Source organism: Cyprinus carpio, chromosome A17 (genome assembly GCF_018340385.1).
Source record: "Cyprinus carpio isolate SPL01 chromosome A17, ASM1834038v1, whole genome shotgun sequence".
NCBI classification, from domain to species: domain Eukaryota; kingdom Metazoa; phylum Chordata; class Actinopteri; order Cypriniformes; family Cyprinidae; genus Cyprinus; species Cyprinus carpio.
This window is the reverse complement of record NC_056588.1, coordinates 10,272,781-10,298,391: the sequence shown is the minus strand read 5'-3', so window position 1 is coordinate 10,298,391 and position 25,611 is coordinate 10,272,781. Positions and strand designations below refer to the sequence as shown.

Below are 25,611 nucleotides of genomic sequence, written 5' to 3'. Positions count from 1 at the left end.
GAGTTAACTAGTAAGAGAGTGGTGTTTTTATTTTTAATGACATATGATAAAGAAATTCATCTTAGATATACTCTAATGCTAGGCAGCTTTTAGAAGAAGTAATGTGTTACATGGCCTGGCAAAGCAGGAATGCTTGCACTTGCAGGCTGTCTGGTTTACTCCTCCCCGTCTCACATTGGCACTACAATGGAAACACAATGGCTGAGTCTTAAAACTGTCTAAACATTTTTGACATTTGAATACAGAGGAATGGGGGGTTGTCGGTAACTGCTGTCATACTGACTTTATCACAAGGCTACTTCAAGTACTCTTAGTACCATTATAGATAAGAGGAAAGCAACCAAAGAGGAGGTATATGCATATAACTGTGTGCATTCAGAAGAAGATGACTGAAGTAGCTTTGGTTTAGATAGTAAAAAGAATGGGAAAAGGCAAGGTGAAAAAGAGGCAAAGCTGGACAAAGAAGACAAAAATGTGGGATGTTAGGGGAGCTTGCCTGTCAAATTGGCCACTTGGTCCCACAGAATTCCCTCTCAAAAATAAAAGTGAGACACCCTGAGCTTTCTGTGTATCCTTTTATAAGTAAAGGCTTTATGTGAATCAGTGTAAATATATATTTTTTTAAAACGTTCAACTAATCTGATATAATTCCAACACTGTACTCCTGTTTAAAATTACTTTCATGCATAAATGCATGGAAAACTGTTAACTGTAGTGAAGAGGAAGAGTCAAAGGAGAGCCAATCGGAAAAAGGTTGCTCTATGCTGTGTAAAGACCAGTGCCTTTTCTTTACTGCAAGGATCCCTGCGAGTCGGCACACATTTAACACAGCACCTGAGGCTTGAAAATCAACTCGAACAGTGTGTCAAACATCATTTGGGGTCTGAACAGCAGTTTAACAAAAACAAAAAAAAAACAAAAAAAAAACAAACTCTAAAAGTTCAATTTTTTAACCAGGCCTAGATACAGAAAGCCGTTAACGCTGAATAAACTCTCACCTGGCGGCAGGTCAAGAATAGCAAAACTTTAACACAGCAGGTTTTGGGCATCATATAAACTCTCCCTGTTCACTACACAATGATAATTACAAACAGTATAAAATGAACACAACAACCGGAAAACAAATGAACAATAAGGTTCCATTAGAGTTGGAAGTCTGAGGGAGACTAAGTTACTCATAAAAATATTATTTAGAATCTTATTTTAAGGGTTATTTACAGGTTAATTACTATAAAGGCTTGTTTTAAATTTCCCAGTGTTCCAGTTTTCTTGTTGGAGCTTCTGTCAGGAAGTCTAAAAGCAGCTTCTGGATCATAAGAGATGATGATTTTCTTTATGCGTCATCAGATGACTTCAGCAGTTCCAGGAAAGCACCGACGGCTCCAAAGTATCCCTGAAACATATTTACACACATATAAGTGTGCATATAAACACGTTTTCATCAAACTACTGCTCTATAAAATAAGTGATTCTGAGAATCTTCACTGTTAGACACTGCTTCAAAACTTTGGGTCCAGTATTTTTTTTTAACTTTTAGTAAAATAGTGGCAGTAAAGACTTTTACATTATGACATATTTATATTTGAATTAAATGCAGTTATTTTTTAACGTTCAATTTATCAAAAAAAAAAAAAAAAAATTCCTGAACTTTTCACAAAAAAATATATTAAGCCTCACAACTGTTTTCAACATTAATAAGTGATGAAAAATATTTCTTGAGACCTAAATTGGAATGATACTGAAGACTGGAGTAATGGTTGCTGAAAATTCAGCTTTGCCATCACATACATAAATTACATTTTAAAATACATTAAAATATAAAACAGTTATTTTAAATTGTAATAGTAGTTCATAATATTACTGTTTTTACTGTATTTTTGATCAAATAAATGCAGTCTGGGTGTGCATAAGAGACTTTGAAAAACATTAACAATTTTTTTGTAAGATAGTGTATTTCAAAATATTTGACAAAATAAATGAAACCGGTTCAAACTGAATTCTTAAAACACTGAGAGAATTACCTCATGTTCCAGGAAAAGGGCCCTCAGCTGGCCCTTGGACCAGAAGTCCATAGCATAGGCAAGAAGCTTTGTCGACACTGTGTTTATTCGCAGAAAGTTCCCCACAAAAACAACCCGTTCAATCTTCTACAGGACAAAACAGAAACATCACTCAGTAGGACCAGGACCAAATAGAATGTGTAGATGTTTTTACATTTTCCTCACTCATTTTGGAAGAAAATCTACAGAATTCTGTGGAACAGATTTAAACACTATTTAATTAGTTAAACTGAGTGATGAGTACTGCATTCTTTCTGCAGGCTTATATTCCATGTGGACCTATTTTAAGTCTAAGGCCTGGTTTCACAGACAGGTCTTAAATTAAGCCAGGATTAAGCAATAGTTCAATTAGGACATTAAAGTAGTTTTCATAAACATGCCTAAGAAAAAAACATTACTGGTGTGCATCATGAGACAAATCAATGACACATGTTTAAAGATATGTCAGTTTCTTTCAGTTAAAACAGCTCAGACATGCATTTTAGTCTGGGACTAGGCTTAAAGGGGTCATATGATGTTGCTAAAAAGAACATTATTTTGTGTATTTGGTGTAATGAAATGTGTTCATGTGGTTTAAGGTTCAAAAAACACAAAAACACACATAATGAAGGAGCTTGCAGCAACCATATGTGACAACCCTGGGCTGGATCCAGCGATCCACAGCGCGAAGTTGATGTATTTCCTCAGCGACCAGCACGGATCAGCTCTAGGCATGACGAAGCGGATATCGTCCTCTTTTGGAAGGCCAAACAAAGTAGTTTCGCTTTCACAGTGAAACACACAGCGTCTACAAGACATGGCGCCGGCAGCAACAACAATACTACAACGAGAATAAAAGATACGCCTTCTTTCTTTGCGTGAACATTTGGGCGGTGTTATGCAAATCTTTCCACATCGTGACATAGACATGGGGGCGTGTTAGAACAAGCCGTATTAGTTGAGACTTGTAACACTCCAAAGAGAAAAGAAAATTTGAAATCGCATCGGGTCCCCCTTTAAGCCCAGACCTAACTTAATCACCAATACCTTGTAACACTCCAAAGAGAAAAGAAAATTTGAAATCGCATCATATGACCCCTTTAAGCCTAGTCTGAACTGCAGGTTGATTCCTGCAGTACTTCTTCAGTACCAGCAGGGGGCACAAGCAATTCCTTTAATAGATGTTTTATAGGAGGTGCTCAAATAGTTGTTTTTGGTAAAATTCAAAGCATTTACCACCATCAACTTGTCATAGATACTACCTAATGTGATTTAAAAAAAAAACATTTATTCTCGGGGTATTGTTGGGAGTTTCTGCTCTGATGGTGTTCTGTACACCCTGAAAGCCCTGTACAATGCTGCTTGATCACCAGGCTACAAGGCAACACTGTAGAGAAGCCCAGAGTGGCCAGACAGATGCTCACAGCTGCAGTTGACAGCATGCAGATGCACACACAAAAACACACACACACACACACACACACACAAAAACATAACAGACCTCATTAACCGCACACATGCGTGCAATGGAGCCAATGTTGTTGGTGATAGTGACGAGTGTGGCTCGGGCCAAGTCCTCTTTAGAAATACTGTCCCTCTTCTCTTTGCTCATCATGTGACCAAAGCTATAATAAAAACACAAGCACACATTTATGTATCTATCAGAAACTCACAGAAAGAGACCAGTTTATCTACTGATCTACCAGTTTATCTACATCCCATGGCACTCCTATAATTTACAGTGAAATTTCAATCATAGACTATGCATCTAAATCAGTGTAGATATGATAAATGCAATAAACCTAAAAAAATTAACCAGTACAGACAATGTAAATTAAAGAGCCATTAGCTCCTATAAGAAACAAAATTTGGCGCAAAAGTATTTTTCTAAGTGCCACAGAATAAATGTTTTATAATTGTATATATATATATATATATATATATTATATATTATATTACACTAACATTTCAGTCATACTGTTATGTGTTTGTCTCATCTTGTCTGGTTTTTATCATCATTTTAATCCATCTTGTAGATGTCCTGGGAAGTAAGGTTCACTTAAAGTGGGAACTAAATGTCTTTTCCAACTTGAGAACTATATACAGTCACAAAGAATTGTTTCTTACACAGAATCGGTGGCAATATCACCAACCATAACTATGTCAGCATCACTTGGAGATTGAGTTTAGTTTGGGCTCCTCCTCAATGCATCCTATAATTCTTGGCATATGTCTTGCACACATCCAGTCTGTTTTTCTTCATTAGTGACATTTATATGATATTATACAGGAGGTGTTGAATTTTATCTATAGCTCCTTGCATTCTTTCTTATCATGTAGACAACAGATTAAGTAAAAATATGAATCTGCAATATAGTGGATATATTTAGCAAAAAACTCTTCTTTATAGTTATTTTTTCTAGCTGACTAATGAGCTTGAGGACATGGATATTCTGAGGTAAATGTATTGTTACATGGCATTGTTTACAAGCTTTACACATTTTCCGCAGTTTGAAACACTAAATGAGCGATTACAGGAGACATTTCAGTAACTGTACTGTATCTTACACCTTTTGATGTCCATTCATGTTTATTTTGTACTATAGTAGTAAAGGGAAAGATATGATGGGTTCATCAGTAAAAATGATCTCAGCAAAAATATCACTTGCAAATTAATATTTTTGGTTGCAAATGCAACCATTTTAGGTGCAGTCTAAAACCTCGAAAAGTATTAATTTCTTAAAAAAAAAAAAAAAAAAGAATGATAGCAAACTTTTAAACTGTAGCATCTATTAAAATATATGTGAATTTGTGTCACATAAAACAGACAAGCCTACACACAATCCCCATAAATACAGCTCAGCAGCATATTTCATTAGTGGATCTTTGTCACCTGATATCATGGACACAAACACATACTGTCTTTTGTACCTTGAAGCCACTGCAGACCCTTGTAGGCCGAAGCGCTGGTAGTCTCCTCCATAGATGTCCTTCACCAGTTTGTCCACATTGGTGCTGTCCCCTTTGCTGGCCATTTCAAGGGCCTCTTCAAATGTCTCACAACCCGTCAACAGGCAGCAAAGCCCCAAAAACGTCCCTCCACCAAGACTAAAGAGAGAAAAATGAGAAAGAAACATTTAGAGTCAAACCATGGTTACAGGCCACATCTGAAGTGCACATGTGCATTCATAAACGGATACGATTTGACCTTGTGACCATTATTTAAACTATATGCCTATGGCAAAAACAGGTCAAAATCAGACTAGCTTACAAAAGGAGACAAGTAACAAGTGTTGTGGTCACTGTAACACAAAGCAAGGTCTACGTCACACATTATATAATATTACAAATACTTGGACTAATTAAGATTTGATGTTTTTGAAAGAAGTCTCATTCTCATCAATGCTGCATTTATTTGATTAAAAATACAGTGAAAATAGTAATATTGATTACAATTTAAAATGTAATTTATTCCTATCATGGCAAAATTGAATTTTAAGCAGCCATTACTCCAGTCCTGATCCTTCAGAAATCATTAAAAGTTATTTTAAATCGAAAAAAATAACACTGATTTTACATTATTTTAATCGAACAAACACAGCTTTGGCAAGCGTAAAAGACTTCTTTTAAAAACATAGTAGTGTAAATGAATGTGGTAAATGTACAAAAAATTACTAAACTGAACAGGATCAAATTGACAGGGAAACGCACACAGAGGTTTATAAAACGTGAGTAGTAGTTCCTAAACCTCCTGCAAGTGTGACAGATTTGCACATCTGCTTTGACGACTACTGACAAATCTCCTCCCTTCTGTCAATCAAGGCTGAAAGGCTGTTCCATTTTGGTACAACCACATTTAAAATGCTCTTCCATCGACTGACAGTCAGTAAACTTTACAACCTACTCTGTTGTCAATCACAGATTTGTTATCATCTGAAGATGACTCAGTCTCTTGTTTCAAAGGGAAAAAATTGAACACACCAGCAGGTGATTTTGTGTTCTTGTGCTTCTAACAGGCTTTTGATTCTGTGTCCATGAAAGACAAGGAAACAATCAAGTTCATGTGGTTAGCAAATGGTAAACTCATATTTCATACTGGAGAGATCACTTTTAAGATAAAAGCTCCATGACATTGATGGATCTCGATGAAAGTTGCTCATAGAAAACAAATTGCTTTTTCAGCCATTATAGACATTAAAACATCCCTCTGTGAATTTCTTTTGAAAAACAAATGGACAAAACCACAAAATCCTAATTTTATCACACAGTTATTAAGAGTGCAGTGCACTTGAAATGGCTTTAGAATCTGCCAAACCAATGTAAATGTTAATGAACTAGTTAAGATGGGCCTGGACTAAGTCTGGCCATGTTACTGACAACTCTTAATTGTAGGTTTCTTCTATATGGTGCATGCTGCTCAGCTGTGCTGACCTGGTGCCTGTCACTCGTTTGTAGTTGTCCTTGGTGTACACTGCCAGAAGGCTGACGCCCGAGCCAATGTTCACCAGTAACATGGGAAAAAGGTTGTCAAGACAACAGGGACTCTTGATGCAGTTCTGTGTGTCGGAGGGGTTCTCAAAGTAATAGCACTCAGGATGACCATTAAAACCGACTGAGTCTATGTACAGCAGCCCCTGGATCAGACAATCCAGCTCATCCAACTTCAGCAGCTCTAGGTCTGCCATCTACAAAGAAAAAAAGAAGGATTCATGACTACTCATTGCTCTGAACGTACAAGTTTCATCCCTTCAACATATTTCCTGACGACACATTTTTATTAAAGAAAAAAATATCATGCTTCAACTTTACGTTTAACAGTTAAGCCTTTATCAAACAGAGACCTTAATGTTTTTAAAGGTCAGTTTAGGTGAGTTTTAAATTAAACATCCTTAAAACAAATATATAATACATTTCTAATGTTTGGTGTCAGAATGATTCATCAAGAATGCAGTAAATTAGTCAAAAGTGGCATTTATACTGTTACAAAACATTTACATTCCAAATAAATGCTGTTCTTGTTGAACTTTAGAAAATAAATATAAATCAGCACATAAAAAAAAATATTACAGTTTTCAGCAATATTAAGTACTAAATCAGCACATCAGAATGATTTCTGAAGGGTCGTGTGACAATGAAGACCAGAGTAATGGCTGCTGAAAAATCAGCTTTGTCATCACATTTAATAAATTACATTTTAAAGTATATTACATATATATTTTTAATGTAACAATATTTCTAATTTTCTAATATATATATTTTTTTTACTGTATTTTTTTACCAACATGAAATCTCATTGGTCCACCATTGTCAAACCAGACCATGCTGTGGTCCATCTTCTTAACCATCCTAAGTCCCACCCATGTCAAACCAGTTTGAAAACCATGCTGTGGTCCATCTTCTTACTGTTCTGAAGTCGTTCTCAAACTTGTATGCCCCGCCACCAGTGGCGCACAGTGTGGTATGCAGGCTGGAGAAGTGCTTATCTCTGCCCATCTGGATGAATCTGTGCATGGCAGCGGTGGGGAAGCGGATGAAGTGAAGATTCCCTGTACGACCGCAGATTGTCAGGTTGTGTAGCTCCAGATGTACATCACGGACGCCGGTTTTGCCATAGGCCGTGTTGGAGGTTAGGTACCTGCGTATGCTCTTCAGATTCTCCACCTCTTCCAGCTCCTCTTCTGCAGTGATGTCCTTTGGCTCGAAGTAAACAAGCTTTACTAAAGTACCACCGATATCCATTCCAAACCATGGAAAAGCTAGAAAGAGATACAGAGACTGATCATAATGATTGTATAAGTTGTGTTCCAAAGATAAACTAATAAACTGGACTAGCGACTAAAAACTACTAAAAAAACCCTCAAAGTACACAAAATAAGGAAAAGGTTAGTTAAAACATTTTAAGAACAACAACTTGACCATACGTTGTTGTGTATACAATACAGTTCAAAAGATTTTTCTCTTTTTAAATAAATTTATATTTTTATTCAGCAAGGATGCATCAGATTGATCAAAAGTGACAGTCAAGAGTTTTAAATTCTTTTATGTAGTTGTATAAAAGAATTCTATTTTTAAAAAATGCTGTTCTTTCGTACTTTCTAATCACCAAAGAATCCTGAAAAAAAGCACCATGGATTCCACAACACTGATAATTAAAAGAAATGTTTCTTAAGCACCAAATCTGCATATTATAATGATTTCTAAAAGAGCATGTGACACTCAAGACTGGAGTAATGGCTGCTGAAAATACAGCTTTGCCATCACAGGAATTAACTACATTTCAAAATATACTAAAATGGAAAACACTTATTTGAAATTGTAGTAATATTTCACAATAAAAATTTTTCTTTGTATTTTTGATCAAATAAATTCAGCCTTGGTGAGCATAAGAGACTACTTTTAAAGCAGCAAAACCAAAAAAATATATATAAATAAATAAAAATTCTTACCGACCCCTAACTTTTACAAGCAAGTAAGCAAATTCACACATTGCAAGCAGGCCAGACAAAGAGAGGCAGTCACTGCAGCAGCTAATGAAGAGTTGGACAGTTACCATGGCAACAGCCATGAGGCTGCAAATTGCTGTTCTAGGATGCTTAGCAGGTGAGAATCACACACTAAGACAGCATAACCAGTGCAAATGTTCAAACAGATGCAAAGGCCTATTTCTATAATTAAATACATATCAGTACACAGAAATGTCCAATTTGACCTAAATTACAGATCAGTGTCTAACAAGCTTATCAAATAATAGGTAAATCATTACTGATATGACTCTTACATCTGGTCTGGAAGAATTAGGGCAGGTCAGGGACACAGATCTGAACTTGAATAGCCTGGCAGACGCAGATCAATCTGTGACTAATCAATCAGATTTATGACTGACCTGCCAGGTATAAAGACACTGTCAGCTGGTGCTGCACAGGTGACCTGCCTGTAACCAGAACGCTCTCTGCTACTACATCATCTCAAATGACTCTCGCACTTCTTTCCCCCACTAATTTAGATCTTGGCATATGCTGGGAAGGTTATTTTGGACATCACTCTTATTTCAGAGAATGCAATCAAGCGGACGAGAGGCCATCTATATGAATATGCACGTGCTCTGCTTGCATAGTTTTAAAAACCACAGGTGAAATGCATGTTATTTGAACTGAAAAAATGCAGAAGAATATCCTAGACAGGAATGAATGAATGTTACTTCTTCATTGACCTGAATGACCTGAGCCAGAAGCAGCAAGTGAACAGGGGGTGTGACAGTGGTGTGACATATGACATCAAACAGCCCATGTGGGTGAAAGGTCTGTTTACTTCCCCCCCGTCAGCCACGCATGGAGAGGGAGAGAGAAAACTGGCAGGCAAGTGTGTCCATGTGAGGGCCTGGGAAAGGCGAAGAAGTGGCGAGAGAGAATGTGACCAAGAGAAGGAGAGGGGCTGATAGAGAGAAATTGTAAATTGTAACAATATTTCACAATATTACTGTTTTTGTCTGCATTTTTGATCAAATAAATGCAGACTTGATGAGCATAAGAGACTTTGTTCAAAAAACATCATAAAACAGTAATGTGACCAAAACTTTTGACCATTACTGTATGTAAATAAAAACATCCACTCACTTTCAACTGCTTTTATTTCCAACAAATGTATTAATATTTGTAAATATTTGTATGAACATAAAATGCTTCAACAACTGAGACATCAACAAACATGTTTCACAGATATTTGACAAACAGAAATGGAGTAATGAGTCCCTGGACAAAGGGGGATCAATTTCAAAAGCAGCAGTCAGTATCTGGGCTGGCCTTCAGCAGCTTTAAGTACTACAGTGCATTTCATCCTCAAGTTCTCGAACACATCTGGGGGTTCATATGGTCGTGTGGTTTGGCACTGGAGGACGATCAGTTGTCCATCCTGTCTCCCTGAAGCACTGTCTTAAGTATCTTAAATTACAGATGATGGCTTTCCTAAAGACAAAAGTAGAAAAACAATTATTTAATTTAATGCACAATATTTAAAAATAATACTATGATTGTTTAATACATCTGTATATGTTGGAATTAACATTAGCCAAGCTTAATAAGTGATGAAATGTCTGTTACACAATAAAACATTCAAGTTGACAGTATAAATTTCTGTAACGTATTACTCACTGCATTTTTCAGCTGACTAGATAGCAAACAACTAATGTGAATATCCCACATATAACACTTAGCAATAAAACAGAAATAAAAAAGTATGCATCAGAAACTTTTTTTTAAACTTCCCTATTATATCATAGGCGAAAAATAGTATGTGAGGCGAGTAGTATGTCTGAATTCATAGTAAGCGAAAAGTACCTGGATGACCTACTGCTTCCACCCGGATTCTGAAGTGCACATTCGATGGAAATTTTACTACACCATGAGGCCAAGGGAAAGGATTTATGAATGGCAGTGAAGCAATGTAACTGATGCTGGTAGGTCATGTAACAGTAACAACAAGGCAGATGTAGTACGTCTGAATTTCATTCATACTACCCATATTCATACATAGAACATACTTTTTTAACAGTTGTGAAGCAAATTCAAATTCAAATGTAGTACCATCTCAGATAGTACGCAATTTCAGATGCACCATTGGCATTTTTTCAATACACACAAACCAAAATGCAATGATGACACACAATGCTAGCTTAAATTATGCTGCAACATTCTTGATGAGTTAACATAAAGAAATACATATAATCAACTGAAACAAACAAAAAACATTTACTTACCTAAATTGAAATGTGTGCTGTATATCCTAGAGTTGCAAGTTGCTATCCAGCCTTCTCGCTTCACTGCTGCAATCCAGGCACGTTTCTCAGAAATCTCAACACTTAAATTTCGGAATGTTATTTCCGGACCAGAGGGAACACCCAACCACCGAGCAACAAGAATCTAATTTTAATTTTGACATTTTAAACACCAGGTTTAAGTAAATTAACGCAATCCCACAGCACATTAATCAAAAAGCATGTGTAATTTAATTAAAATCATGAAACTTATAAATTTTCACATCAATTTAAGTTTAACAAAAATTACATGTTTAGAGCCCTATGAAACGTTTTTATTTTTTTCACACCATATTTTTTTGTTACCGAATTCCGTGTTTTTAGCATGTCTAACTATTTGAAGGCATAACACAACTTAATTTATTCATTTATTTCTTAAAGTAGCCTTCTCATGAATTTTTGTTTCAGAAATTCTGTGTTGTGCATTTACATTTTTCTGGTTATCAAATGAAGGCATAAAACATTAGTTTCATTTATCTTTTAATTATTGAAAATAATGTCGCAATTTGATTTAAGTGTAATGCCCTACTTTTGATTAATTAATTCAAAATTTGACAAATTCCATGATATTCCGTGTTAAAAACTGTGAATTCCATTTTTATGACTGGATTCCGCAATTCCTTCCGCATCGCGTAAATCATAGGACCCTACATTGTGGGGCACCATTGAGCAGCAGCCAAGCATCATAACAAAAAATGAACCTCAAGGTTGATCTAGGTAAATGTGTGCAAATGTATAGGGCCCCAATCCTATATTTTGCCTGGGGACCCCAATTCACTAAATCCACCCCGATGAAGACCACTGAGCACCTGGCACCCATCAAACTAGAACAGAATAAATGTGTCCATAGCCAAATTTAACCTTATTGTCAGAGCTACAGTCCCTTACTAGAAGGTACTGCAAAAGCAGACAAAATATACATTCCAATGCATCTTTAAACAGTTTTTCTGATTATGAAAATCTAATCTAATAATAGGGTCTTTTTATTCATAAATATCTAATGCCTATCCACTTTGTGTGCTTTTGGTGTGTGAATCTGAACAAAACCACTGAAACGAACATACGAGAACAAAACCCTGTGGAAGACAGTCCAAAACTTTGTACTAACAGCATCCAGCTGTTATTGAAAAAAATTATATATATAATAATAATGAAAAAAAAAAAAAAAGTATTTTTTCCATTATTTCACTATTCTTATATATCTCTTCTTGTACTTTCTGGACAATTTTTTAAACTTTGCATTGCCAGCACTTCTTGTGTTTTTGCCTCCATATAATAAATTTCTGGTTGTATCAGTCATTTGTTGCCTTTGGATAAAGGCATCTTCTAAATGAATAAATGTAAAATGTCAGCTAATAGAAGTCTTTACCAACTGAGAAAGAAATATCTAAATAAAATCTATGGTTAATACATTAGTCTAAAATATTGCTTATCTGGTAAGAATACATTTCAACACTATTGAGTATATTTAAAAGAACAATAAAACAATAAAACAAACCATTGCTGCTATGAAGATGTTACTACAACACACAAAAAGCAAGGCTAAAGCTGAGGAATGAAGACAAGCTGGTCTGGCATGCAGTCTGACACAACTAAAGGCTCGCTGAACTGTATGAATGCTGTATTAAGCGTTCAGTTTTCTGCTCCCGTTACCTTTGGCAACACAAACTAAACCTGACACCAAGTCACTTTATTTTACAACATACATGCACTTTAGTAATTACCAAAGAAAATAAATTATATTTTACAGTGTCACCAGAGTATGCTGCAATGAAGAAGAAGGAAAAAAAGAAGGAAAAAGAAAGAAAAAAAAAACCTATCAGCAATTCAAGGAAGTAGGTTTTTAACAACACCACACATGGATGAGGTGATGTCTTACCTCGCTTCCTTGAACACTTCAACTTCATGCTGGCAGTCCGAATATATTCAGGTTTAAACAAAAACGCCCACAACAGGAGAGCCCACGGGCAAAACGCAATTACTAGTTTAGTTTGGTTTGTGATGGCATTATAACTACACTTTCAAAGCTGAATTCTTAGCGTCGCTTTTAAATAAGTGATGAAAAAAAACGGAGAAATTCTGCCTAGTGGAGGGTGGGGGCCCTTTAAAGCGGCCACGCGAAGACAAAAGTCAAGAGCTGATTGGTCGAAACGCGTCGAGCCTTTCCATCAGGAGTGATGTCAGCACACCTCCTGACTTCACAACGACCAATCAGAGAGCGAGAAGAACAATCTCAAAGGTTTCCTCAAAACAAAAACCACTCTTCGGAAGCCAGGTCCAAGACAGCACTGAGATAATGACAGTTGGTCTAGGATTGGGTCCTGAGAAGCATTTCTTTAAATGCCAGACCCGAATAATGTTCATGTAACGTGCTGAACGTTCGAGAAGCGTTAAAAATGTGAATGTCATCCTTTGCTGAAACGAAGGGAGCGCCTAATTTAAACAATCTGACAGGGTTTCTTGCAATACTATTCACTGACACTGCTACCGAATCTACAGCGAGACCGGTACAGTCACTGATCTATAATATAGAACAGTACAATATCATTAGTATATAGTATAATATAGTCATATAAGTTATAGATCAGTGGGTACAGTTCGATTTCCGAACCAATGACTCTTAAGAGTCGGTTCTTTTTAGTGATTCAAAAACATACTGTGCGTCCAGTGTAGTTCGATTGCCGGAAAAATGACTCTTGAGAATCGGTTCTTTTTAGTGAGGAAAAAAAAACAAAGTTGAGTTACAGACATCAGTTACTGATTAATCTGACTTGGTGGACCGCAGATTATTATAACCCAACTACTGTGTAATACTTAAAAAATTGTCAACATTTATAAAACTACATGTTCTCTGGAAATTTGTACGTTAATTACCTCACAATTTTGGCAACGTGCTTTTGAGGGCGGTAAATTAAATCAAATTTTCATTTATTTCTGCTCAAAAGTACTAAATTAAAGAATCGATCAATTCCTTAAGATACCGAATCCTACTTTGGACTCTTGTTCAAAGATAAGTAATTACCTGAGGTAAAATTGTGAGGTCTGAAGTCGATATGATATCTGAAAATATACCTTACAAGAAATTAATTCACACATACATTCAGTGCCGGTTATTGTCTCAAAAACGAGGGTAACTAATATATTGTGTCATTACACTGGCAAAAAATAATTTTAATCCAAACAAATCGCCGAGTGTAAACATTGACATGGTCACGTCCTGTGTATTTTAGGGCATTACTGCTCATCAGACACTGTTGAAATCAAATGTACAAATATTATCTAATGAAATCTGAAGGTGTTTGTGACTATAAACTTACGCGGTCTGTTTTTCTTCGCTGATTCCATTCTCCTCCGCAGCCGACACCTCTTCGCCGGGGAGCCGTTGGTTTGAGGGTCCTGGTGGAGATGCTGGTGATTATCGTCAGTCGGACTGAACGGGCTACAGCTCCCGTGGCTCAGCTGTCGCCGGAGTGCCTTGTGCATGCCGTTTGTGCAGCAAGGACCCGGTCCTTTCTGATCCATCATTGATTTGGCCTTGTCCATATTTCAATGTATAGCAAAGGGCTACAGCTTAAGGCTGGAGGCGACCCTCTAAACACAGAGACGCGTTGGATGTGTCGCGCTCTCGAGATAAGAAAGGGCTCGTGGCTAATGACCTACACCAACCGCACGGATTTAATCTAAAAACAGATAATAAAATCGCCTGTTTACAAGTGTCGGATACTAAACGACGAGAGTAAAACACGAACGCACGATGTGGTCGAGGTCATTGTCGGTCATATTTCTACTCATGTAGTCCTGGCGCTGCGGCAGCCACCCCGTCAAACACCCGGCTCATGACGTCACCCGGAATGGCTCCATACAGACCAGCGCAAGCAGAGCATTGCGCGCGCATCGCACTCACACAGCCATCCTCTATCGCTAACAGAAAACAAAAGTACAGAACGATCGTTCACATCGTTCCTCACAAGTCAACTGAAACAATGTCTTTAAATATCTTCCCTTCGCCTGTGCGGTATTACGGCATGTTCGCCCGCGTCACTCTCTTGTGTGTTGATGACACTATCTATCTATCTATCTATCTATCTATCTATCTATCTATCTATCTATCTATCTATCTATCTATCTATCTATCTATCTATCTATCTATCTATCTATCTATCTATCTATCTATCTTCAGTTTCAAATGAATCATTTTAATGAGTAGCAATTGAAAGCGATTTCTCTCAGCTTGAATATGTGTGGGGTGAATGGGGTCAAAGGGGGGTTTCAGTTCAGTGGTTCTCGGGTATCAAGTGTCATGGAGGTAAGGAAGGACATTAGGAAGAGACGAGGGTTCAAACTAGTTAATTATTAACCGAAATTACATTTATTATAAACATAAAATTAATCAAATAAATTCGTTTTAAATCTCTGATGTGTCTTCATGCTGAAATAAAATACAGACATTCCCAGGTGACGAACCTACACCTATCACAGTTTTCAAATAGTAGAAAAACAACTAAGCACCTTTTTACTGATAGCCTTCTAACAATTCTGTTCTTTATTTTCAATCGTGTTTTGTTTTGCAGCAATCATAAATATTTGAGAATTTGATTTAGGTTTGATTATTAACCATAAGACAAGAAAGTATTTATTATTTTTTTTTGTTTACATGAGCGTCATTAATTGAAAATTTTGTTTTCTTTTGTGATTGCACTCACTTGGCTTGGCCACCCAATGGGGAAGAAGAGTGACAGTCGACTGAGTGTAAGAGAGAGGCAAGTACCACATTAATCAGAGGCAAAAGAAGTAAATTACCATCACCAGTAAGTCTCCAATCACTACAGTGTTGACTAGCTTTGGACATTCCAGTTAGCTTCAGAACGGCTGACAAATACTAAAAAGTGTTAAGGAATAATTGCAACATCAAATGTCATTTCACTCACTGTGTACATTTCTGGAAAATACTGTGGGTGGTACTTTTCAGAATGGATACGTGCTAAAATAGCATTCAGGAAACTGCAGCGAATGTGACATCAGTGACCTCAACCACTTGGAAAGACAGGAGAGAACTGAACATCTCTGCTATAATGTAATGATTCTAAATAACAATTGAAAAAGTTGTTTTTAATCTATGAAAAAAATACAAAAAGCAAAGCTTTATTGGGTCAGATCAAAAGGGCAAATGACAATTGAAAAGTTGTTAAAAAACAAAAAAAAAACAATTCCTTCTATTATACCAAAAAAAAAAAAAGTTTAATTTATTTTTTTATTTTTTTTTACATTTTTATTAAACATTTTAACCATGCATATAGATTTTAAAATAGAACTAAAATGATTTTACTAAAATGATTTTACTATTATAGCATGAACACAAAAATCCAAGTATGACGTCTTTCATACTGAATTTTGTGATAAGCTTATCTGATGTGGTAGTTCTTTGTTCTGTGCACAGCAGATAGACTGTACCACTCTTACAATCAAAATGAAAAAGTAACAAGGACAGTTACATCAGCAAGTCTTCCTGGAATGTTTGGGTATGTTTCAAAGATTTTCAACAATAATTTGTAGATTCAATGTTTCTTTAATATGCAAACATTCAATTTTTGTGCTAGACTTCTCCTTTGTCACATTTTTTCTCATCCACTTTATATTAAAATGGGGGTACACACAGAATGCCGTGGTTTTTGACAAGACTGTTTACCAAGGTATTTCAGTACTGTCCCATGCATAGGCTTTACCTGTTTTGTCTATATTTAGAGTGTCAATAATGTTCATAAGGCATTGGACTGAGTACTCTGTGCTGAACAGCTTGTCCTTGGGTACGTTTCGATGGTAGGGCCGAGACAAATCTGTATTCACGGTTCCAGGATGCAGGGAAACACACACAATTTTAGAGCGCCCTCGGCCCAGCTCAATGGACAGGTTTCTGGTGGCCATGTTTAAGGCAGCTTTAGACATCCTATAGCTGTACCATCCTCCAAAAGCTGAAGACAGAAATATAAACCAACAGAGATGTAAGCATTGGGTTGTTGAAACAGATACAGTCCAAATGCGGCTACAAACAACTCTAGATGCACGTAGCTGTAATCATACTGTATATTAGTAGGTTTTAATTATTTGGGCCCTGCTCAGAAAAGTAACATCATATTTAAGCTGATTATTCTGAGATACAGACTTGAATGGTGATAGAAAATATTGTGGAAAATGTGTGCATGAGTTTCTGTGCATTAGTAAGCAGAAAATTATTAGATAAAAGTTACATTTGTTTCAGTTGAACTTTCGGTTACCTTCTGTTTCTGTACAGGCAACTTTATAAATTCTCAGTTTTCCACATGAGCTCATCTGATGTTGACAGCTAATTAAGATTGGTTATTGACAACTCACCTGGAGCCATATCTTGTTCAAACCTTATTTTCTACATGAATAGAGAAACACTTGCTCTTGGCTTATGCTTAGATACCTACCATTGTCTCCTATAGATCCCACTCTAGCAGTCATGTTTACAATGATGCCACTGTGCTGTTTCTCTTTCTCTGGGAACTGTTGGCCAAACGCCCCTGTTCCCTTCTGAAGCAGCGGGGCAAAATACTTGGCCATCACCAGTGGACCCACTGTATTAGTGGTCAAAGTGGAAATTATTGCCTGAAGGGGGAAAGGGGGGTGGAAGTGTTAGAAAAAAATGTTACATGTCAAAAACATTTGAATATGCCCCACAAAGTATGATTTCCGTATTGATATAAAAGGTCCGCTGGTCACCTGAGCGGACACGTCTCGTAAACTTGTTTCTCCTTTACCGGACGGATGAAGCATAGCTGAAGAATTAATGATCAAATCCACTTTCCCAAAGGCAGTTTTGACACTCTCAGCCGCTCTCTTGATGTCATCTTCCCTGTTGACATCCAGTTTCAGTACAGTCATCCTGTCCGCGTGCTGCGCGCTCAGGGCTGCCAAATGTTGTGCGGCGTCCGGGTTTCTGCATGTTGCGATCACGGCTGCCGGAGATTTGTTTAAGAGTAGATATCTGCAGAACTCAAAGCCCAGACCTCTGCTCGCACCCTGCACGAGCGCCACTGCAGCCATGACTTCTTACGAATCAAGCTGCACCTGAAATTTGTATTGGCTGCCCTCTATAGGAGGAAGGTAAGAAGGACACTTACACAACCAACTAGTTTTGTAACTTGGGAGATTCCGTACCAGATGGAGTAATTTTAATTTACATGGTATTTTAAAAACAACAACAAATGGAAACGTGTTTTTTAGGTAGTAGGTTAAGTATTAGGCCTACATGTAGTTTGTCAATTACGATTTTATAGAATAATATTTTATATATAGGGCCTATTATATTATTGAAATTTATGATTAATAGCTACCGAAATACCAAACAAACTAGAAATACATATATTTGCAAGAATAGGGATACTATATTATCAGTAGAAGTCGCAGATGTAGTAGCATAAAGCAACAGAGCAAAACATACTTCCGTGTGTTTCCGAGTAATGAGCCTATATAATTTGCTCAACAAATTTTATTTGTTTGATAATGTATTTATCGAACAAAATCGGCAGAAACAGAAATTGGCGCCTATGTAGTTCTTTTATTTTATTTTAATTAAATTTTTCCACTAGGAGGCGACAGTGCAGCTTGTTTCTAAAGGAAACTTTCATGATTGTACTTTACAAAATAAGAAGAGTTCTGTTTTTCGTCTGGTTTATGTGGAATCATATTCTTCTCTGGGCCTGAATCAGAGATGGTATGAATGATAAAAAGTGATTTTCTTGGGGTTTGTAGCATTAATTTCCATTAATCTACTGGCCTCTCAAATATTACAGAAAATGGGGCAGATAAATCATGGACCTTCAGAGTGAATAACACACACATTATTTTTATGATTTTGAGCTATGTTTATGCATTTCCATAGGCCTATTTGTTTCACATTTATGTGCCGTTTTCAATTAAAGTGTCCTAATTGGTTATCACTTTGAATTACATTTTTTATTTAAAGTTGAGTTATAAATGATATAGGGCTTGGGATAAGGCAATATTAATATTGGCAATAGTTATTTGATTATCACAATATTCACACACAAAATTGTAAATATCCATGTTTCTACTAGTGTTAAAAACCCACCCGTAGCAGTGCAGGCTGTAAGACCAGCACTCTTTTTTTTAAATAATCAATAATGAATAATAAACAATTTTGTTACTTTAATATAAAATATCAATAATATCAATTCATGACTATTATTAATTTGGTGCTGTGAGGGAAAAAAGACTTACAAATGTTTACTAAAGCTTTGGTTGCACCCGTTAATGCTTATAAAAATAACATGATAAACTCTCTCTCTAAACTCCCTCTCACTCAGTTTTTGTCGGAACATGGTGTGAGAAAATGACTAACGAATGATCTCTAAAAATAGAGAAATTAGCCGCGCGTCACTGACTGAACGCTAATCGGATGCGCATCACTCATTGCGCGCGCAGCTGGGATCTCGTGCCATCATCAGGCGCTCTGAAAAGTTCGTGGATAAAAGGTGCACGGCATGGTGCTGGGCAATACTAACAGATCTGCTGTCACGCAAAGCCACGGAGAAACTATGAAGTCCTTGATGGGCGAGGAGCGCGCGAGAGAGACAGGTGCAAGTTTGGAAACGTCTAACGGCATGATGATCTCTGAGGTCCTTATCCCTCGCCTATTCAAAATTGCGCACGAGTCTGGAGAGGTGGCAGTGGCTGCGGGCTCCGGACCCTTGGAAATGAAGCCCTCCAGCTCCCCGATCCTTCTGGAGATGATGGAGATGGCGAACGGCACGCGCTGCGTGGAGCAGATCCTTAGCTACGGAGAAGCCGAGAAGGTGCTGATCGGTGGAGTGCTGACCATGCTGACGCTCATCACCATCTGCGGGAACCTGCTCGTGGTCATCTCCGTGTGTTTCGTGAAAAAGCTACGGCAACCCTCCAACTATCTCATCGTGTCCCTCGCGCTCGCGGACCTCTCCGTTGCGCTCGCGGTGATGCCGTTCGTCAGCATCACGGACCTGATCGGGGGCCGCTGGATTTTTGGCAAGTTCTTCTGTAACGTGTTTATAGCCATGGATGTGATGTGCTGCACCGCGTCCATCATGACCCTCTGCGTTATTAGCATAGACCGGTGAGTTATTGAGTATTGATATTGTTAGTGATTATTGGTCATGATAATCAAGATCATTGATCATGAAAAATTATTTGGCAACACCTTACAATAACATTGTAAAAGTACATTGTTGTCATTAGTGAATATATTAGGTATCATGAACTAACAATAAACAAATTTTACAGTATTTATAATTTTGTTAATATGAATTTCTACATAAACCATTTTAACATTTAATTCAAGTACATTTTCAATTATATTATACAACATTAAATTTAAATTATACAACATTTATAATTTAAATAATTTAGAATGGAATAACTTTTTTCCTAATCTATTATGAACAAACATGAATTAAGAATGAACAACAGTGTATTTATAAATTAGTATTCTAGATTAATAAGCTTAATTTAAATAAATATTATTTTAAAATAAGCCATTATTCATGTAAATGAATATTAATAATTATATATTAATAATTATAATTCTATCTAGAAATCTGTTGTTAGTTTCTAAAACATTAACTAATGTTAAATGCCTGTAAGTTTTATTTTTCTGCTTTGAACTTCTGTGTGGCAAGAATTGTTTGTGAAATGCAGTGTTGCAGAAATTGATTATTTGGGTCTTGACTGTTTTGATCAAACCAGTCAAGAAACTGAATAAAGTCTATATCAAATAGCTAAAAACCTATGGCACAAAATAGTTCATGACATATTTGTTATAACATATAGCTGAAGCTTTTTTGTCATGATAATATGACTTAAAAAAGTCCTGTCTTCTTAGTTATCTATGTATTTTCCCTCCATCACAGGTACCTTGGCATCACCAGACCCCTAACTTACCCAGTGAGGCAGAACGGCTGGCGTATGGCCAAAATGGTGCTCTCTGTATGGCTGCTTTCTGCGTCAATCACCTTGCCGCCAGTCTTTGGCTGGGCGCAGAACGTGAACGATGACCGCGTGTGTCTGATTAGCCAGGACTTTGGCTACACCATTTACTCTACAGCTGTTGCATTTTACATCCCCATGACTGTCATGCTGGTCATGTATAACCGCATCTACCGTGCCGCCAAGCTCAGCGCTGCCAAACACACCATCACTGGCTTCCCTCGTGCAGGTCAGGGGGAGGAAGAGGAGGATGAGGTGGAAGGAGCAGAAGGGAAGGAAAAACACGTGGAAGTGGATTGCGTAACCATTGGAATCAAGCTGCAGAGGGAAGTGGAAGAGTGTGCGTGTCTGCCTCGACTCCTGCGAGGAGTCGGCAGGAGAAGCTCGGACCGCAGGAGCATCTCCATATTTAAGCGGGAACAGAAGGCGGCGGCCACACTCGGGGTTGTGGTAGGAGCGTTCACCGTCTGCTGGCTTCCATTCTTTCTCCTCTCCACTGCCCGCCCCTTTATCTGCGGGACAGAGTGTAGCTGCGTCCCTCTGTGGGTGGAGAGAACGCTGTTGTGGCTGGGCTATGCCAACTCACTCATCAACCCTTTTATCTACGCTTTCTTTAACCGCGACCTGCGCATCACCTACCGAAGCCTGCTCAGCTGCCATTACCGCAATATTAACCGCAGACTGTCGGCCGCTGGCATGCATGAGGCCCTACGCCTGGTGGAAAGACCGGAGGTGGTTGTCTCTGGGTGACCTGAACTGTGCACATGACATAAAAAGTTTGAAAGTCAGCATTTGCACAGGAACTCACAAGCCTAAATGGTCATGATGGCATTAAGGATTGTGTTGTGTTTGGACAGTACCTTCACAGTCCAAAACAGTGGTCAAATTAGACAGAGACGTGCATTATGGTCTCATCTTTACTGACATAGGAACACAATCACTGGCTTTCCTTAAGTAGAACAAGAGAGAAAAATGCATATAGCTGATGTATCACATAAAGTCCGGCTTCTGTTTCAATTCCAGATATTCTAAAACAAGAAATATATATATATGAATTTATATACAGGACATGCTTATATTGCACCGGTGTCGTGATTCTGGATACACAGATCAATAGAACTGTAGGGAGAAATCTGTTTAGATTTACCCATTCTTTAAAACAGAAAACCACTCAGCTCGAGCTTTAAAAATGTATATTGAGCCATGAGAAACTCCTTTGTCAACTGTCAGCACCTGTTAGTTCACTAAGTGTGATTCATCTGTGTCTGAATCTTGAGCCTTTGTGCTAAACACAAGAAAAAACATTTCTATTTTCAGTCTGCACACGCACACTCTGTATAAAACCACAAATTGTTTTATGCGTTGATGGAAAGCACATTAAAGCACAGATCTAATGTCAGCTAAGCTTCTTTCTGCAGCTGTGGTTAAGCCAAAAGGAACAGGATGTAATCTGATCACAGATCAGTAATTAAAGGGATTCTGATGAGATTGACTCTGCATGTCTCTTTTTTTGTAGGCAGCTATTTATAGTTCGATTCTGCTTAGATCTTATGATTAGATTGTATGTCACTCTTCGTGAGGTTCACTCTTTTGTGTTCCTCACAATTACTTGTGCATAAAAATATCAACAAATTTGTAATGACTTTTGTACTCACTGTATGTCTGCCTGTGTAAATATTAAAAGCAGATGCACAAAAATGTAAAGAGACCTATTCAATGTGTTTTTATTTTAAGTAGATGTTTTAATGTCACTCCTTGTACATATTTTCCTAAACGAGTTGGAATAAATGATGAATGAATTATGGATTTTGGGGAAATTCTTGCATTTACACCTTTGAATCAACCTCAGAACATTGCCAGATCTATAGAAAATTGCTGCCCAGTTATCTCACTCATTACAATTTTTTCCCATTAGGATGCCATTTCTATGACTTCACCTTGAATATTGAATACTTCCAGGCAATAAGGATAAGTGAAGGATAGCGGGAGAAGGGAATGAAACCAGAAGCAAAGTGCAAGGGAGGTGTTCCCATTCACTTAGAATCACTAAAGCACTTATTATGATTTAAATCTAATTAGTTGCCCAGTCCTTGAGGCCCTGCTAGGAATTCTATTTTAAGGGTCCAGTGTGTCTACCTGTGACAGCTACCTGCCGCTGGTGAAAAATCCATCCACAGAGAGGATGCACTTCTGATGATGATGGACCTAATTTCACACCGGTGTTTCACTCAACATGAATCTGCTCTGTTCCAGAGCAGTATTGTACGAGCTCCTGCTGACACATTGAAATATTTTTTGCCTACTGTGCTTAAGAAGTAAAATAACATAAAGGCTGAAGCCACAGTGGCAGATAGACTGGAGGACTGTAAAATTATAGGTCAGAATAATTCCCTCACATTTCTCCCAACCGTGAAAATCCTTTCAGCTGTAAGAGCGAGAGAGGTAGTAATCACCTGCGTCTTTCTTTGTTTATTTTTTTATTACTTGTCTAAATTTCCTTCTTTTCCACTGACATTTAGGCGTTCTCTCCATCCATCATGACACCTCATCAGTGATGAGATTTATTGCAGATTATTGACTTTCCATTTTTCCTTATGAACACTAATCTTAGATTTTTTTTGTGCATAAATTAATTACATTTGGAACCAACCTAGATAATAATTCTGAAAATCACATTATGGTTAGCTAAATTATTCCACTGAAATACCTTTAAAATTTTCTGTGAAGCTAATTTGAATCCTTAGCACTCACACTTTGTCAACTTTTTAGTGTTCATCATTCAGAGCAGAATGGATAATAATCATAATAATACAATTTCCTCTTGCTTTCCTCTCGTCTTGCTGTAGAGGTTGCAGTGGGTTGTTGAGCTCTCTTTATGTGATTTCTGTGAAAAATAGATACGTCTACATTCTTCATCAGTCTGCATGCCATTTACATATAAAGTGGCTCAGACTTGTGTTGGTCACAGAAATTGCTCAAACTACCTGCTGAGAGAAAGCGAGAGAGATGAGAGCACTGAGAAGAAAATAAAAATAACAAGAGACTTCATCTGTGAGCATTCTGTGCACTTGAGACTGATTAGCTCATACTTGTGTTTGACTCTGCTTTAAAAAAGTAATAAATATTCAAGCTGGCTTATTTCACTACAACAGTAATCACAGACGCTAATCACAATTTGAGAATTTGCATTAAATACAACATTATTTAACAATCAGTGGCATTCAGAAAACAAAAATAATGAAATCTTTAAAGTAACATTCTGATTGTACTGTTTATCGAAAGGACTCATTGCCGCTTCTCCAAAATGTTACCTGTTACTCATCAAATGCCCTTTGAGGATGTCTTTTACACTCAGATTCACTCAGTTCTGTCTCACTGCTTCTGTCCATCACTCTTTTTTTCAGGAGGATGGCAAGCTGTTTCTAACTGCAGGGCTTCCAAGCTGCTCTGATTATGTGATAACCTAAGGACTGGCTAAATTGTCAGTGCAGGTAATTATTATAATGGTTAATGCAATTATGCCTATTTAATAGTAATAATACATGAGTGACTGTCTGTACATCTAGTTTCCATCAAGTTATGTTCCTCTGGAATAAGAACCAAAAGGCAGTGCAATGCAGAAAGTGTACATTAACTAAAGTCAACCTTTTCTGAAGGGTTACTCCATCCTAGTTCCATGCTTGTTTTGTTACATTTCTACACAGAATACTTGAAGCAAAGTTATAATCAAGAAAATAAAATTAACAAAGTTTCTATTAGTTTCTATCTATTTCTTATTTTCAAATAAGCGTGCTTAACAGTGGAATGTTTTTTCCCTGCAAAAAACAAACAAACAAAAAAACTGCAAATGATGTATTATTAGTAAGTCTATAAAGTATATATTCATCTCAGCTGGTTGGTTTGGTTCTTTATCTTATAACACTTTAATGGAGATTTTTTTAATGAAAAACGAATGGGAAAAATACTTCTTGTAACTTTTCATTTTCATTTCCCCCTTATAAATGCTGAAATGAAACAGCACAAAGTATATGAGTATTAAATGAGACAAGCTCTATTAATTTTATGATTGGCAATTTTTTCCCTCAACTAAACAGCCTTTTAATCCTTTTCTATGTAAACATGTAATAGATGGGCATATTTTACTATTTTAAGAAGTTTTTTAACCAGTGTGAAAAGCCCAAAATAATATTATTATACTGATTAATAACCATTCATGATAAAGGCCTGTATGATGTGTTCCTCACACAAATTACAAAACTGTTCATTATTTCATATTTCGGTCACACGCTTGAGGTATTCAACCAATCACAATGCACTGGATAGCTGGCCAATCAGCGTAGAACTGGCTTTTCAGAAAGGAGAAACAATAATGTACATTATGTGGAAAAAAATGTGTTTTTTGAACCTATCACCACATAAACACATTGCATCACACCAAATACACAAAATAATGTTCTTTTTAGCAATGTCATATGACCCCTTGAAGGTCTTAAAAAGTTTTAAATCACTGCAGAAAGTCAAATATTTAAAACTATATCTACACATCCTTGTTTTCCGTTTGAATGAAGTTGTTTTTTCTGAGCCCACTGGGAGATATTTGTTCTTGCTTTAATCATGAACTCCTTTCATTTTGATCAGTTTCGCAGAAAACAAGACTTATTACCTTGCCATTTTGCTTCTCAATTGGAAATGAATGCACATGGATTAAGACTCTGTTATGGATGGTTATACATGGTCAGTCAGAGAACAAAACATTATGTA

The 25,611-nt window shown here is 37.0% G+C and overlaps 3 protein-coding genes across 4 annotated transcripts; 1 reads left to right on the top strand and 2 right to left on the bottom strand.

The window, feature by feature from the left end:
- LOC109108032 (pantothenate kinase 1-like) lies at window positions 1-14,903 on the bottom strand. 2 transcript variants are annotated; one of them, XM_042773980.1, is made up of 7 exons: window positions 14,166-14,903; window positions 7,443-7,795; window positions 6,471-6,724; window positions 4,971-5,147; window positions 3,541-3,664; window positions 2,022-2,147; window positions 1-1,393 (listed from the first exon to the last, which is right to left on the bottom strand). In XM_042773980.1, exons 1-7 carry the CDS (start codon window positions 14,389-14,391, stop codon window positions 1,334-1,336), a joined length of 1,320 nt encoding a protein of 439 aa, XP_042629914.1. In that variant the 5' UTR covers window positions 14,392-14,903; the 3' UTR covers window positions 1-1,333. The 2 variants fall into 2 exon arrangements, with proteins under 2 accessions (XP_042629914.1, XP_042629915.1); XM_042773981.1 differs by lacking the exon at window positions 14,166-14,903 and adding an exon at window positions 12,728-13,889.
- Window positions 14,904-16,124: 1,221 nt separating this feature from the next.
- zgc:65997 (uncharacterized protein LOC794398 homolog) lies at window positions 16,125-17,950 on the bottom strand. The gene is made up of 3 exons (XM_042773982.1): window positions 17,590-17,950; window positions 17,298-17,475; window positions 16,125-16,817 (listed from the first exon to the last, which is right to left on the bottom strand). The coding sequence occupies exons 1-3, from the start codon at window positions 17,911-17,913 to the stop codon at window positions 16,531-16,533; spliced, it is 789 nt and encodes a 262-aa protein (XP_042629916.1). The 5' UTR covers window positions 17,914-17,950; the 3' UTR covers window positions 16,125-16,530.
- Window positions 17,951-18,853: 903 nt separating this feature from the next.
- On the top strand, window positions 18,854-22,554 carry LOC109108033 (5-hydroxytryptamine receptor 7-like). The gene is made up of 2 exons (XM_042773979.1): window positions 18,854-19,981; window positions 20,775-22,554. The coding sequence occupies exons 1-2, from the start codon at window positions 19,374-19,376 to the stop codon at window positions 21,598-21,600; spliced, it is 1,434 nt and encodes a 477-aa protein (XP_042629913.1). The 5' UTR covers window positions 18,854-19,373; the 3' UTR covers window positions 21,601-22,554.
- The last annotated feature ends 3,057 nt before the right edge of the window (window positions 22,555-25,611 follow it).

What these genes read in the sequence shown, in the direction of transcription:
- LOC109108032 (XM_042773980.1), bottom strand. Translation starts at nt 14,391, where the DNA reads ATGGACAAGGCCAAATCAATGATGGATCAGAAAGGACCGGGTCCTTGC. An exon ending in TTGAGAACGACTTCAGAACA is followed by an intron (nt 6,725 to 7,442) that starts GTAAGAAGATGG and finishes TTTTCTTTGTAG; the next exon opens with ATGGCAGACCTAGAGCTGCT. An exon ending in CCCTTTTCCTGGAACATGAG is followed by an intron (nt 1,394 to 2,021) that starts GTAATTCTCTCA and finishes AATATGTTTCAG; the next exon opens with GGATACTTTGGAGCCGTCGG.
- zgc:65997 (XM_042773982.1), bottom strand. Translation starts at nt 17,913, where the DNA reads ATGGCTGCAGTGGCGCTCGTGCAGGGTGCGAGCAGAGGTCTGGGCTTT. An exon ending in TACGAGACGTGTCCGCTCAG is followed by an intron (nt 17,476 to 17,589) that starts GTGACCAGCGGA and finishes TTCCCCCTTCAG; the next exon opens with GCAATAATTTCCACTTTGAC. An exon ending in GGGATCTATAGGAGACAATG is followed by an intron (nt 16,818 to 17,297) that starts GTAGGTATCTAA and finishes TTCTGTCTTCAG; the next exon opens with CTTTTGGAGGATGGTACAGC.
- LOC109108033 (XM_042773979.1), top strand. Translation starts at nt 19,374, where the DNA reads ATGGTGCTGGGCAATACTAACAGATCTGCTGTCACGCAAAGCCACGGA. An exon ending in TGCGTTATTAGCATAGACCG is followed by an intron (nt 19,982 to 20,774) that starts GTGAGTTATTGA and finishes CCTCCATCACAG; the next exon opens with GTACCTTGGCATCACCAGAC.